This window comes from Schistocerca americana, chromosome 6 (genome assembly GCF_021461395.2).
Source record: "Schistocerca americana isolate TAMUIC-IGC-003095 chromosome 6, iqSchAmer2.1, whole genome shotgun sequence".
NCBI lineage: Eukaryota > Metazoa > Arthropoda > Insecta > Orthoptera > Acrididae > Schistocerca > Schistocerca americana.
Genome location: NC_060124.1, coordinates 201,077,605 through 201,092,621, shown reverse-complemented (window position 1 = coordinate 201,092,621; position 15,017 = coordinate 201,077,605). Strand labels below are relative to the sequence as shown.

Here is a 15,017-nt window from a genome sequence, read left to right as displayed (position 1 = left end):
TCCTACTTATTTCATTCCGGACTTATAAATCAGTTCTCTTAACACTTTTCTACTTGCTTCTTTCTTCCATCAATTGAGTATTCTTCAGTTACCCAAGGTTTCTTCGCAGTTCACTTCCTTGTACTTATGTCTGTCTGGCCATCTTCTGTGACACTGTTCTTCTTAGAGATGTACATTCCTCTTCAACTAAACTGACTACTGTAGTATTCATTATTGAAGTATCTACAGTTTTAGAGAACTTCAAACACATCTTATTGTCAGCATCCCACTTCTTTCCACCGTGATTCTTCCAGACAATTTTCGCAATCTTTTGTTTACTCTTCATCTTTACTAAATTGTGATCTGACTTCATATCTGCTTATGGGTAAGCCTTACAACCCAGTATCTAATTTTGGAATCTTTGTCTGACTATGATGAAATCCAGCTGGGGTCTTCCCATGTCTTTGGGCCTTTTCCAAATAGACCTTCTCTTCCTGAGATCCTTGAAGAGTATAATATTCATTATTACTAGAAAAGTATAATATTCATTATTACTAGCTGAAATTTACTGCAGAACTCCATTAGCCTTTCTCCTCTCTCATTCCTACTACCAAGTCCATACAGCTTACTACCAAGTCCATAGTGTCCCGTAAATCTTTCTTCTGTTCCTTCCCCTACTACTGTGTTCCAGTCTCCCACAATTTTTAGATTTTCATCTCCCTTTACATACTGAATTACTCATTCAATATCCTCAAATCATCACTCTCTCTCTCTCTCTACTGCTTCACCATCTGCTTGCGACGTTCTCATATGTACCAGAAGTATTGTGGCTGATGTGGGTTTGCTATCTATTATGATGAGAACTGTTCACAGTAACTCACTCTCTGCCCTCTCTTTCTATTAATAAGGTATCATATTCCTATTATAAAAATTTTTGTTGCTGTTGATATTGCCCTTTATTCACCTGATAAGGATATCTCATCTTCTTTCCATTTTAATTTGCTGCTCACGCAATGTGGGGAATTCATCCTTAATCTTTAGTCAATGGAGGGATTATCATGACAAATTCAAGTCCCATGTCCTGCAGATACAAATTACGTGTCTTTAATGCAAAGGTTTCCCTTGCACTCTGCATCCCCATAGCATTAATCATTGCTGATTAATATTTCTTTAAGGGGCAGTTTCCCATCCAACGGGCAAGAGGGTGCTCCAAACCTCTGTCAACTCCTCTGCCCTTTTTGACACGGCCATTGTCAGAATGAGGGTGATTTCTTACACCATTGCTGATGATTTTTATTCAGAACTTAACTATTGGCTGGGTTCGAACCCAGGAACCATGACTTTTGATTACTGGTTGAAGACACTACTCAAAGTCCACAGTAAACAAGTTAACTAGTATTGGAAAATAAAAGATGAATATATGGAATGAGCAGGGCAATATATGAATAAAAATAATACTAGAACATTAGAAATATGGTACCTCAGCTATAAGACATTTACATTATTCTATCATTCTGTTTCAGAAATTATGGTTGACTATGATGTCGATGATCCATCTGTGCTAACAAGAGCAGAGATTAAGACAACAAGTAAGAAGATTGTAGCACAATTTGAGAAATCACTATATGATTTCTAAGACTGGAGGTACACATGTGCAATACATCAGCAGAACATTAAAGCATGTAATACGAAACAAAACCTGTACAAAATTGAACCATTTTGTGAAGCTCATACAATTTTACATAGGCCTACACGAATACTATGAACATTGTGGAGTTTTCTGCCTGAAATAAAATTCTCAACATGGCTCACTGCATTTTCCACTTGCATCACTGACAACAATATGATACTGTGCGCACAAGGATTCAGAAATGCAAAACTTTTCAGCCTAGCTTATCCGCGAATTCTATACACATGTAGCAGCACAGGCTGAACTTTTAGACTTAACACTGATACTTCAGGATTATTCAGGTATTATTCTGCAATGTTCTTCATGTTTCCTGTGTTGGTTAGTTTCTGTATCTTTGCTGTCATTAACTTTTAATATACAAATTACTCAACTGTCCCTCCATTTTTGTGGAGATACATGCAGCCAATTAGTGGAGTATCAGCAAGTTAACTGTCAACAATATGTGACCACTACTGCAATGCAAAAGCCAATGCTGTCCACACTGAAAGTTGTTCAGGGTTTGTTGTTTGCTATCTACAGTTAATACAAACCTGTGTATTGTTTATGAGCTTTGATTACAGACTAAACTTTGTTTCTACTCACTGTTGTATGCACATTCAGCTTCCATTTTCTTGAGGCAGGACAGTGTTTTCAATTGTCTCCTTGTATTGTGTTCACATCCAATCAATTTTAATTGCATCTAGCCTCTGCATTTGCACAGTTTTTGTGAATATGTTGTTAACATTGTCATTTTATATTTGGGGAGTAAGTGGATGTTGTAGAATGTGAATATCTGGCATTCTGGTATGAGCTGCCGGAGTTGGCACTCGTGTGTGTGAGGTGTGCTTGCTTGTGAATGAAGGCTGTGGCTGAAAGATCTGTGTGTGTGTTTTAATATCGTCTGTCTGAAACTTTTCTTCTTTACAGTAAGTAGCAAACTATCGTTTTTCTACCTTGTGAAAAACCGGTAAAAAGAATTTCAAAATGTTGGATTATCCTGTGAATTGCATAATAAGAAAGCACCCCTGTGAAATGATGCTTCTTATTCAGTACTGTACTTTTCATTTCAACAGAGAAATAAGACTTATAAATTATAGAATATAATAATTCCAATCCCAAAGAAAGCAGGTGTTGCCAGATGTGAAAATTACAGAACTATCAGTTTAGTAAGTCACAGCTGCAAAAAACTAATGTGAATTCTTTACAGACGAATGGAAAAACTGGTAGAAGCGGACCTCGGGGAGGATCAGTTTGGATTCCGTAGAAATGTTGGAACACGTGAGGCAATACTAACCTTACGACTTATCTTAGAAGAAAGATTAAGGAAAGGCAAACCTACGTTTCTAGCATTTGTAGACTTAGAGAAAGCTTTTGGCAACGTTAACTGGAATACTCTCTTTCAAATTCTGAAGGTGGCAGGGGTAAAATACAGGGAGCGAAAGGCTATTTACAATTTGTACAGAAACCAGATGGCAGTTATAAGAGTCGAGGGGCATGAAAGGGAAGCAGTGGTTGGGAAAGGAGTGAGACAGGGTTGTAGCCTCTCCCCGATGTTATTCAATCTGTATATTGAGCAAGCAATAAAGGAAACAAAAGAAAAATTCGGAGTAGGTATTAAAATTCATGGAGAAGAAGTAAAAACTTTGAGGTTTGCCGATGACATTGTAATTATGTCAGAGACAGCAAAGGACTTGGAAGAGCAGTTGAACGGAATGGACAGTGTCTTGAAAGGAGGATATAAGATGAACATCAACAAAAGCAAAACGAGGATAATGGAATGTAGTCAAATTAAATCGGGTGATGCTGAGGGGATTAGATTAGGAAATCAGACACTTAAAGCAGTAAAGGAGTTTTGCTATTTAGGGAATAAAATAACTGATGATGGTCGAAGTAGAGAGGATATAAAATGTAGACTGGCAATGGCAAGGAAATCGTTTCTGAAGAAGAGAAATTTGTTAACATCGAGTATAGATTTAAGTGTCAGGAAGTCGTTTCTGAAAGTATTTGTATGGAGTGTAGCCATGTATGGAAGTGAAACATGGACAATAACCAGTTTGGACAAGAAGAGAATAGAAGCTTTCGAAATGTGGTGCTACAGAAGAATGCTGAAGATAAGGTGGTTAGATCACGTAACTAATGAGGAGGTATTGAATAGGATTGGGCTGAAGGGAAGTTTGTGGCACAACTTGACTAGAAGAAGGGATCGGTTGGTAGGACATGTTTTGAGGCATCAAGGGATCACAAATTGAGCATTGGAGGGCAGCGTGGAGGGTAAAAATCATAGAGGGAGACCAAGAGAGCAATACACTAAGCAGATTCAGAAGGATGTAGGTTGCAGTAGGTACTGGGAGATGAAGAAGCTTGCACAGGATAGAGTAGCATGGAGAGCTGCATCAAACCAGTCTCAGGACTGAAGACCACAACAACAACAAATTATAGAGTGCAGCAATCAGTCATCCTTTTTTAGATTTTATTACGCAAATCCAGATTTCAGCTAGTGGCTAGCCATTCTCAATGCACTATTATCTATTCTCGATGCATGTAAGTCCCTGTTGTTTGGGCGTCAGTCACATTTCTTTGAATACTACTGAGTAGTGGCTAGCCATTCTCAGTGCACCATTTTCTATTCTCAATGCATGTAAGTTCCTGTTGTTCGGGTGTCAGTCACATTTCTGTTAATTCTACTGAGTGGCAGGAACTTACATGCATTCGAGAATAGAAAATAGTGCACTGAGAATGGCTAGCCACTAGCTGAAATCTGAATTTGCATGATAAAATCTAGAAAAGGACAACTGATTGCTGCACTCTATAATTTATAAGCCACATAACAGTCACTGAGTGCAACCACTTTCCAAATGGAAGGTACCCTGATGGAGAGAAATAAGAATTTGGCAGAAGAAGCTCCACTTGGTCTGCCAATTTCTTAACGACTGGGGGATCCAGAATGTGCATTCTCCTCAACGTACATTTAAACACCAGGTACTAACACTGAATACAGAGAACCATTTCTCTTGCCTCCAAGAGAAGAGCATTATTCGACACTGAAGGCATCATTCCAGTATATTATAATGCAGCATACTACATTTTTCTCTTTTTTTGTGAATGATGTGTGTATGAGGCAGAGTGCAAAGAATATTTCTCTCTTGTTAAAGCCTTGGAAGAATATGTCTGATATGGGCATGCCATGTCAGTCATGGTTTGTACATTAATCCCAGGAATCATGCAGCAAAGATTACTGATATCGAATGGCAGCACATATTGAATGTTGAAATGTACATGGGGTAATGGTTTTTTCTTGCCAATTAGAGTTACAGATCAAAACTGTATTCCAGTTGTATTACAGAAGGCTTCTGCAGGATGAAAGAAAATACATTCACATACAGTACTGTTCCTCAGAAGTAGACATCACTACCATCTGGTTGCAAATTGTGTGCACCGTTTTGTTTCTTTTCACCAACCAATGCAAAGAATAAAAAGAGGAAATGGATCAAGCTATTGCAATTGTGTCTAAAGGGAAAAGGATACTTACAAGCCCAGAGGCACTTCACTTAAATTCTACACTAAGCAGACCAAGTTTATTGTCCAAAAGACCATACATACTTTACGGAGAATGCATAGTTCTCAATTGCCCTTGTCATCAAGGGAAATGAAAAAGATGGAGGTGTGTCTGTGCATGTGTGGGTATGTGTATGTGTGCATGAAATCAGATGCACACACTGGGTATCTAAATTCAAAAACTGTTTGGAGAACATTTTCAAGAAAGGCTACCATCAGCAGTGATCGCAATTGTTTGTAGCTTTCTGAAGCCTTATTGGAATCATGCATTGTGATGGTAAAACACTGGCAGACAAACGAGAGAGATCAGCTGCAGTTTAACACATGGGGCAGCCACCAGAATGTGGAAACACAAAACGGATGGAAGGGGAGGGGTGGAAAATTACCATAAATTGATTTTGGAAAGGTGATATAATGAAAAGGTGCACTACTGGCTAAGTTCTCATTTTTTGATTTCAAGGTAGCTCTAAGTGTCCAGATGGCCTGTGCAATATAGCAGACAAGGTAACTTGTGCAGCATAATAGTATTTTTGGTATTCCCACTGCAAGCAATTCATCCGGTATTATTCATTTAGGGCCAATTTTTCCAGGTAGTGAATGGACAGTGCCAGTTAGTATATGGGATAAGTCGTGTGTCATTTATTTATTTACATGTCAAGTTCCGTAGGACCAAATTGAGGAGCAAATCTCCAAGGTCATGGAACGTGTCAGTACATGAACTTACAACATAAAAGTAATAACAGATAAAAACAGATGTTCATGAACCTGAAAGAAAATCAGTCCATAAGTTTAAGCAAACGCTATCAGCAATACAATGAGAATCAGCTTAATTTTTCAAGGAACTCCTCGACAGAAAAGAAGGAGTGACCCATGAGGAAACTCTTTAGTTTTGATTTGAAAGAGCATGGATTACTGCTCAGATTTTTGAATTCGAGTGGCAGCTTATTGAAAATGGATGCAGCAGTATACTGCACACCTTTTTGCACAAGAGTTAAGGAAGTCCGATCCAAATGGAGGTTTGATTTCTGCCGAGTATTAACCAAGTGAAAGCTGCTTATTGTTGGAAATAAACTAATATTGGTAACAAGAAACGACAATAAGGAATATACATATTGAGAGGCCAATGTCAAAATACCCAGACTCGTGAACAGAGGTCGACAAGAGGTTTGTGAACTCACACCACTTATTGCCCGAACAGCCCGTTTCTGAGCCAAAAATGTCCTTCTAGAATGGGAAGAGTTACCCCAAAACATAATACAATACGACATAAGTGAATGAAAATAAGCAAAGTAGACTAATTTACGTGTCGAAGTATCACTCACTTTCGATGGCGTTCGAATAGTGAAAATGGCAGTATTAAGTCTTTGAACAAGATCCTGAACGTGGGCTTTCCACGACAGCTTACTATCTATCTGAACACCTAGGAATTTGAACTGTTCAGTTTCACTAATCATATGCCCGTTCTGTGAGATTAAAACGTCAGGTTTTGTTGAATTGTGTGTTAGAAACTGTAAAAACTGAGTCTTACTGTGATTTAACATTAATTTATTTTCTACAAGCCATGAACTGCGGTCATGTACTGCACCATTGAAACCGAGTCAATGTTGCACACAACATCCTTTACTACCAAGCTAGTGTCATCAGCAAACAGAAATATTTTAGAGTTACCCATAATACTAGAGGGCATATCATTTATATAAATAAGGATCAGGAGTGGCCCCAACACTGATCCCTGGGGCACCCCCCACTTGACAGTACCCCACTCACATCCCACATCACAGCCGTTATCAACATTGTGAATAATGACCTTTTGCTGCCTGTTGCTAAAGTAAGAGGTGAACCTATTGTGAGCTACTCCCCTTATTCTGTAATGGTCCTACTTCTGGAGCAATATTGTGAGATCAACACAGTCAAATGCCTTTGCTAAATCAAAAAATACGCCACGCGTTTGAAACTTTTTGTTTAGCCCATCCAGTACCTCACAGAGAAAAGAGAATATAGCACCTTCAGTTGTCAAACGACTTCTAAAGCCGAACTGTACATTTGATAGGAAACTGTGTGATATAAAATGATCAATTAACCTTACATACACAGCCTTTTCAATAACTTTTGCAAACACTGATGGCATAGAAATAGGTCTAAAATTGTCTACACTATCCCTTTCTCCCTTTTTATAAAGCGGCTTTACTGCTGAGTACTTTAATCGCTCAGGAAACTGACCATTCCTAAAGGAAAAATTACAAATATGGCTAAATACAGGGCTAACATGTGCAGCGCAGTACTTTAATATTCTACTAGACACTCCATCATAACCATGAGAGTCCTTAGTCTTCAGTGATTTAATTATTGACTCAATCTCCCTCTTGTCTGTATCACAGAGGAGTATTTCAGACGTCAATCTCGGAAAGGCATTTGCTAAGAAATTTATATGATTTCCTATAGAAACTAAATTTTTATTTAATTCACCAGCAATGCTCAGAAAATGGTTGTTAAATACTGTACATATATCTGATTTATCAGTAACAGAAATATTATTACTGCGAACTGACTTTATATCATCAACCTTGTGCTGCTGACCAGACACTTCCTTCACAACTGACCATATGGCTTTAATTTTATCCTGTGAATTAGCTTTTCTATTTGCATACCACATACTTTTTGCCTTGCTGATAACATTTTTAAGCACCTTACAATACTGTTTGTAATGGGCTACTGTAGCTTGATTGTGACTACTTCTAACATTTTGATATAATTCCCACTTTGTTCTACATTATATGGGTCATTCCATGTTAAAGAGACTTTGTGACAAAAAAATTAAAATGACAATATTACAAATATAACCTTAAAAATGCCAAGTTAAAAGTACATTTGTTCATTGCAAAATAATCATGAATATGAAAAAAATAAATTTCTACCCTCACTAAGTGTTTAAAGTGCACTATTCTATGACACCAAAGAGAGGTTTGTTTTATGCTATTTCCAGATGAATATTAGTTGTGTTATCCATAGCTGATTGTTCTATTGTTGTAAAGAATATTGAAGTCAACATTGTTATAGCTCATAATAATTCATTTTGCTGAGGTAAGCTAATTGCATTTCTTTATTTTGTTAGTTTTATAATATATATGCAGCTTGTAACACCCGTAACAAAAAAGATACAAAAGTTTAATTTGTAATCCAGTAAATTTGTTCTGTAGAATACCTTTCTGTAAAAGTGAGGTTATACCCATGTTTTACAATATCATACCATTACATGGCATTTTGAAATCTTATTTAACACTCTTAGAGCTGTTACGGGTGTTACTAATTTTTGTTTCGGGTGTTACTTAACACATGCGTAACACCCGTAACTTGAAAGTTTAATGCCACCTCAATCTTTAGTAGGCCTAGGCCCTACATTTAAATTATAACCAAATGGTATTATTATTAATGAATAAAGTTTCTTAACTATGTTTATGACATATGAAAACAGTTTTGCCAGCTGGTGTGGCTGTGCGGTTCTAGGCGCTTCAGTCTGGAACCGCGTGACCGCTACGGTCGCAGGTTCGAATCCTGCCTCTGGCATGGATGTGTGTGATGTTCTTAGGTTAGTTAGGTTTAAGTAGTTCTAAGTTCCAGGGGACTGATGACCACAGATGTTAAGTCCCATGGTGCTCAGAGTCATTTTTGAAAACAGTTTTAAGCATGAAAACTAAAATTTTTATTCCACTGCATACATTTGTTTAAGCACTACACCTACATTATAAAAGTTAATTAGGGCATTAACCTGACTCAACTGACATCCTCCTAAAACGTTAATTAAGCCCAAAATTAGATTACATATAGTTTATGTTTTCCATTCTAACTTTTCCAAGAACAACAATATTGCTAACCTCAGTTTTAAATTTTATATAGGCCCAGTAAACAGCTCATTGAGGCAGATTCTAGTCATTCATAAGAGCCTATGCTTAACAATGTCTTTTACTTTTATCTCTCTGGACAGCATTATGTTTATACATATATATGCCTACATTATCATGATTTCTGTCTTCGGAGACCGTGGCACCAGTACCAGCAAGGGAAAGAGTGAAGAAGTACCAAGAAAAGATTAAAGATAACCATGAAAACAGAGAAGCTTACTTGAAGAAAGAACAAGACGAATTAAGAAGATTGCAGGTTAAAAAAAAATTGAAAAATAATCAACGTCTTAGAGATAAGAATCGAAGAAAGATAGAGAGAGAGAGAGAGAGAGAGAGAGAGAGAGAGAGAGAGAGAGAGAGAGAGAGCAATCAGAGAAAAGAAAAAACTAGAACTCGCAAGATCAAAAGTTCCAAATGAATCTTCTCCTGTTGGGACTTACAAGTGTAAACAGACATTTGGTAAAGCTGTGAAGAAAGTGTTGAAGGTACTTCCAAAAAGCCCCAGTAAAAAATCTGGTGTTATTAAAAAGATAGTTTACGATATAATTGGCTCTGAAACTTTGGATTGACAGTTGAATGGAATTTTTTTGCCAGTTCACATGGTAAAGGAGCCATGGATGGCATAGGAGGTGCACTGAAGAGGAGTGTGTGGACAGCTGTTAGATCTAGGAAAGTTATTATTAACAACGCAATTGACTTTTATTACTACACTCTGAAGAATTTTTCTAAAATTAAGGTACTATGGGTTGATAAGATAACAGTGGAGCATAACATTCCTATTTTGGATGAAAGGTGGAAAAATTTACAAGCAATTCCTCAAATCCAGGGCTGCCATCACTTTCGGGCTTATAACACAACTGATTTGCTGGTTTCAAAAACAGCAGAGTCATTAATGACAAGGATGTCAGTATTTATTACTGAGGATGCCAAAGTTAAAACATTACATGCAAAAAGATGCATAAACTTCTATGAAATGTGCAGTTCTGATGATTCTAATCAGGAGACTGTTTCACCATCTGAATCGCAAGACAATATTGGAAGTGCTTGTGAGTTAAGCCTAACTAATAAAATTGAAAAGTCTGATTTAAAATTTGGGTTATTTGTCTTGGTTGACATTCCAAGTGACAAAAAGAAGCCAACCCTATCCGAAATTCAACACCGTTACTTGGGAATCTGCCAGAGTGAGGTTGATGAAGAGGAGGATGTGAAAATAATGTTTCTGAAGTCAGTAGGAAAAGTAAAACACTTTTTAAACTAGATGAAACTGATGTTTGTTTTGTGAAATTCAGTCAAGTACTATCTAAGGCAACAACACCAGAAATCAAACAAGGTAACCGTTTGTACTATGAGTTCAATTTTGAATTGGATGTTGCTGGAAAAGTTTATTAAATGAAGTTTTTAAACCTATCAATAATAAGAAAACATTTTTGTCATAAATTTATTAGGCCTACAAAATGAGGTAAATGTTAAGTAAGTAACGATATCTTGGCCTAGTTGTACTATAAAATTGTAACAAAATTTTTTGTGTAATAAATAGCTTTATCCTTCAAATATGTTCTCTTAAGTACATACTTTTATTCCAAATAAACTACAATACTTCTTTTCTTTTTGTGCAATTGTAAGAGGTAGATTTATTCCTTCAAGAATCAAATCTGATGCATCTATGTAACACCCGTAACATTTAATGTAACGCCCGTAACAGCAAAAAATATATATATACTGAGTTATGATGTGCAAAAAAATAAAAATTTATATTTCAAAATAAAATTTGGGGCAATACCTCTTGACAGTTGTTTTACAAGAATAAAAGCTTCATCAAGTTTGCAGAAATTAGAGAATTCCCTAACTCATAACAGGGACTAGGTCTACTTTTGGTAACACCCGTAACACTACTTTTTTGATTAATAACCAGGAGAACAATAAAACAATTCCAGTATCAACATTTCTAACATGAAATATAATGTAAGCCTTAAAAGTTTTCAATATTAAATTCAATAAATATTTTTCCTTACATTATTTTTCCTGATTTTAAGGTGTGTACATGTAACACCCGTAACTATGGAATTGCCCATATCCTTATCCCACTAGTAAGCCAACCGGGCTGTCCATTACTGCTAGTATCCTGTTTAGAATGTTCTAATGGAAAGCAACTCTCAAAGAGCATAGAAATGTGTTATGGAAAGCATTGTATTTATCATCTATATTATCGGCACTATAAACGTCTTGCCACTCTTGTTCCTTGACAAGTTTTGAAAAACTCTCTATTGCTGTTGGATTAACTTTCCTACGTAGTTTGTAATTAAATAGGACATTGGTTTGAGTACAAAAACCTTTTAGTGTTAAAATTTGTGCATCATGGTCTGAAAGGCCATTCACCCTTTTACTAACAGAATGCCCATCTAGTAGTGAAGAATGAATAAAAATATTGTCTATGACTGTGCTATTGTTCCCCTGCACCACAGTTGGAAAAAACACAGTTTGCATCAGATCATATGAATTTAGGAGATCTACCAACATCCTTTTTCTTGCACAATCATGTACAAAATAAATATTGAAGTCACCACATGTAACTACTTTCTGGTACTTCCTACAAAGTGAATCAAGAACCCTCTCTAACTTAAGCAAAAATGCTCTAAAGTCGGAGTTAGGGGACCTATAAACAACAGCAATTAGAAGTTTAGTTTCACTAAATTCAACTAATGCTGCACAACTTTAAAATATCTGTTCAGTGCAGTGTCGTGATACGTCTATGCACTCAAATGAAATACTGTTTTTTACGTACAGAGCCACTCCCTCACCCCACAAGGAACTCCTTGAGAAACAGCCAGCTAATCTGTAGCCTGGTAAAGGAAGCCTCTGAATTATCAAGTTATCAGGTTTTGGCATTGGTGAATCTGAAGGAAGTGACTGCAAGGGACAGGTGTTGCAGTAACATGCAGTGTTTCATACTTAGAGGCATAGATGGGTGGTTTGTGAATACCATGGGTTTGACTATAATTTTATGCAGATTTTGTGGGCAATGGAGAAACTCTGTATAATAGGGTGAATATAGCATGCAGATTGATCTTATTTATGGGCATAACTTAATTCTGCTGTAGCAGTGCATTATGAGTTTGAGTTATGGTATGGTACTAGGTTAGGAGCTGGGTTTTTGGGAATAATTTAGGGAGTGGTGGTGGTGGTGGAGAGGAGGGATTCACTGGGTGAATAGTTTCCAAATGAGGTCAGGGGGTAACAGTGAGAGAGCAAAGTGTGGTTCGGATTATTAATATAGATTCTGAAGGATTTACTGCTGAAATATATATATTTAGCAAGGATGTTACAGATGTAAAGAAGGGAAAATCTAAGAAGTGCTTACATGTCCTAGTGAATCGGAAAACTGCATCCTTGAATACAACCTGTTGTATGAAGAAGAATGTGATGCATGTCAAATGGGATAAGAAGTTGAAATTAAGGGAGTGGGTTTGTATACCAGAGACACAGACTGCTAAAATATCTTCAATAACCATGTACCAAAACAAAGTGAAGGGACAGCTTCTGCAATATCCATGAAAAGGTTCTTAAAACAGCTGTTGAGTTGTTCCAACATATTGTTCTATGATCTTGGATGGGGAGTATTGTCCTGAAAGTGTCAAGAACATTTTTATCTCCCTTCAGGCAAACTGGAGTAACAATTCTCATTATAAAGGTCTTCATGAAAGCTTCAACATCAAGCATCAATGTAAATATGGGTTTTAAAAATCTATTATAAATTTCAGAATGAACTCTGGGAAGCCACTGAAATTCTACTATATGGATGACCCATTTTAGATACAATTTTAAGCCTTAAGCACTTGGTAATGTATGTCCACTTGAATGTAAAATTCTCAAGTCAACTATTTTACCCACAGTACTCAAACTGACATCTTTATCTGCATCAGTTCAAAATCCTATATCCAGTTTTAGGTTTCCATGGCTTCCCCAAATAACTAAAGGAAAATTCTGGGATGGTTCCTTCAGAAAAATTAAATAGCCCATTCCTTACAAATTTAAGTCTAGAGCCTGGCTAAACTTCGCCACTGTGACAGTTTTCTTCAGAAAATACTTATATATAGTACGGAATAACAAGAATGTGACAGTAAGTTTTTTCAAATGCACAAAAGACAGTTTCATATTTCCGCTTATAGTTACATGTTTCTACTTTCTTTCATTAATCAAACTGTTGCGTCTTTCTGTTGCGAAACTGTTGTGAAAAAAGGTTATATCCCATATTAAAAAGAGCACATACTCCTCTCAGAAATTGCTTCATAGCATTGTCCTAGAAGTTTATTTCTTTACCGCCTCAGCACAGAGCTCTTTCTTATGAAAAATCCTATACAAATGAAACTAGAATGAAAAGAAGACGAAGCAATAAAACTGATCAAATATTTCAAGCTAGTTAAGAAAGAGTGGGATTCGGCTTCGCCCAAGTGCGTGTAAAACAACTAATGCACCAATGTCTAAGAGAGGTGGAAAAGGGATGAGAGAAGGATGGAGAAGGGGTAGAGACATAAACAGAAAAAAGGGTGGTTTGAGGTGGAGAAAGAAAATGCATCCTAGAAGCTTGTCACACGAACGCTGAGGGGTAATCTATAACTTTTAACGGAAACATCACCATTCCAACTTAACCAATAAAATAACAATTTTACTTGTAATGGGGGAATTACAGCGAAGCTGAGGAAAGCAGCTGGTACATATATTCCTCAACTGGTTCTCTCTGTATGATTTGTTACTACAAACTGCTGGGGCATACCACATCTCCCAGCAGACCTGTTAATCTTCCGTCACTCCCTTCTAAATACAAGCTATCGCCCGGTAAACAACAATGAAGAAAATGTCTGTGTTAAGCAGGACTAGGATAAACAATATTATGCACGTAAAAAGTAAACTCAAGTCTCTAACAGTTTACCCCAGACAGAAGCTGCTGCCTGGGATACTTCTGTATACGACAGCTTGTGTTTATTTGTTTACATAGTACATTATCGGTACTTAATCACGAAGAAAATAAATTTTGAGCATAATATTCACCTTCCATTTCTCACAGCACTCTACAATGTTGCATCTTCTGAATTCCGGTAAGTTATAAATAAATAGCTTTCCCACTGTCCTTTTCAGCGTAGACATAAACAACAACCATGTTTACACTGCGTCAATTCAACATAAACAAGGCTGCAAGCAAAGATGCTAACGAAAGTACGTGACTTGCTGAAGTAACTCGATTATGAAGTATCGATGTTCAATCAAATAATTCCGCAGTTCATTCGTGATTTGGCAGCGTCAGTAATATTAGAATGCTTCAATATAAAATTGAAAATACTCTTTACAATCATAAGCCTTATATCAGTCCTTCAATGTGTACTTTTGTGCAGAATTTTTTAAATTGAATTTAGTTGGTTTATTTTCCTATAAACAACTGTTGCTTTGCATAAGCCATCGTAAGTACGTCCATGATTATACAAATGATTATACAGATGGGTAACGTATATAAAAATTATTACATAGATATTGCTTAACTTTGTGTTACGTTGCATAATGTTGAAAAATGTTTTACCAGCATGTAAAAATTATTTTGGGCTTTACTTGAACAAGTCCAAGGAATGCCCAGCAAATTCCTGTTTCTGGTTTAATTTGAGGGTGTATATAACTTTCTTTCATACATGTGGATATTATGTTTGGCATGCATAAGTCCTTTGAGTATGTACAGGCTGGGGACTGTAAGTATTTTGTGCTCAATAAATTACGGTCTACAAGAAGTCGAATTTCTCAAAACAAAAAATTATAATGGCTTTCTTCGGTCAGAGAAAAACCTTTCCCCAAAGAAATATTCCATGATCCAGGTGTGTATGAAAAAGAGCGTACTATGCCATACACATGAGCTCTTTATTCACACAATCCTT

The 15,017-nt window shown here is 36.6% G+C and overlaps 2 protein-coding genes across 4 annotated transcripts in view; one reads left to right on the top strand and one right to left on the bottom strand.

Annotated features, from left to right (window-relative positions):
- The window catches only part of LOC124619813, a 30,207-nt gene extending 28,421 nt beyond the window's left edge, over nucleotides 1-1,786 (top strand). For all 3 annotated transcript variants that reach the window (XM_047146408.1, XM_047146407.1, XM_047146409.1), the window contains one exon: nucleotides 1,503-1,786. In XM_047146408.1, coding sequence (XP_047002364.1) covers nucleotides 1,503-1,615 — 113 coding nt within the window. In that variant the 3' untranslated portion in view covers nucleotides 1,616-1,786. The remainder of the gene's footprint in view (nucleotides 1-1,502) is intronic.
- LOC124619812 (zinc finger protein 771-like) overlaps nucleotides 1-14,310 on the bottom strand; it is a 161,362-nt gene extending 147,052 nt beyond the window's left edge. The window contains exon 1 of the mRNA XM_047146406.1: nucleotides 14,149-14,310. Within this exon, the coding sequence (XP_047002362.1) occupies nucleotides 14,149-14,155 (7 nt within the window). The 5' untranslated portion in view covers nucleotides 14,156-14,310. The remainder of the gene's footprint in view (nucleotides 1-14,148) is intronic.
- Between the last annotated feature and the right edge of the window lie 707 nt (nucleotides 14,311-15,017).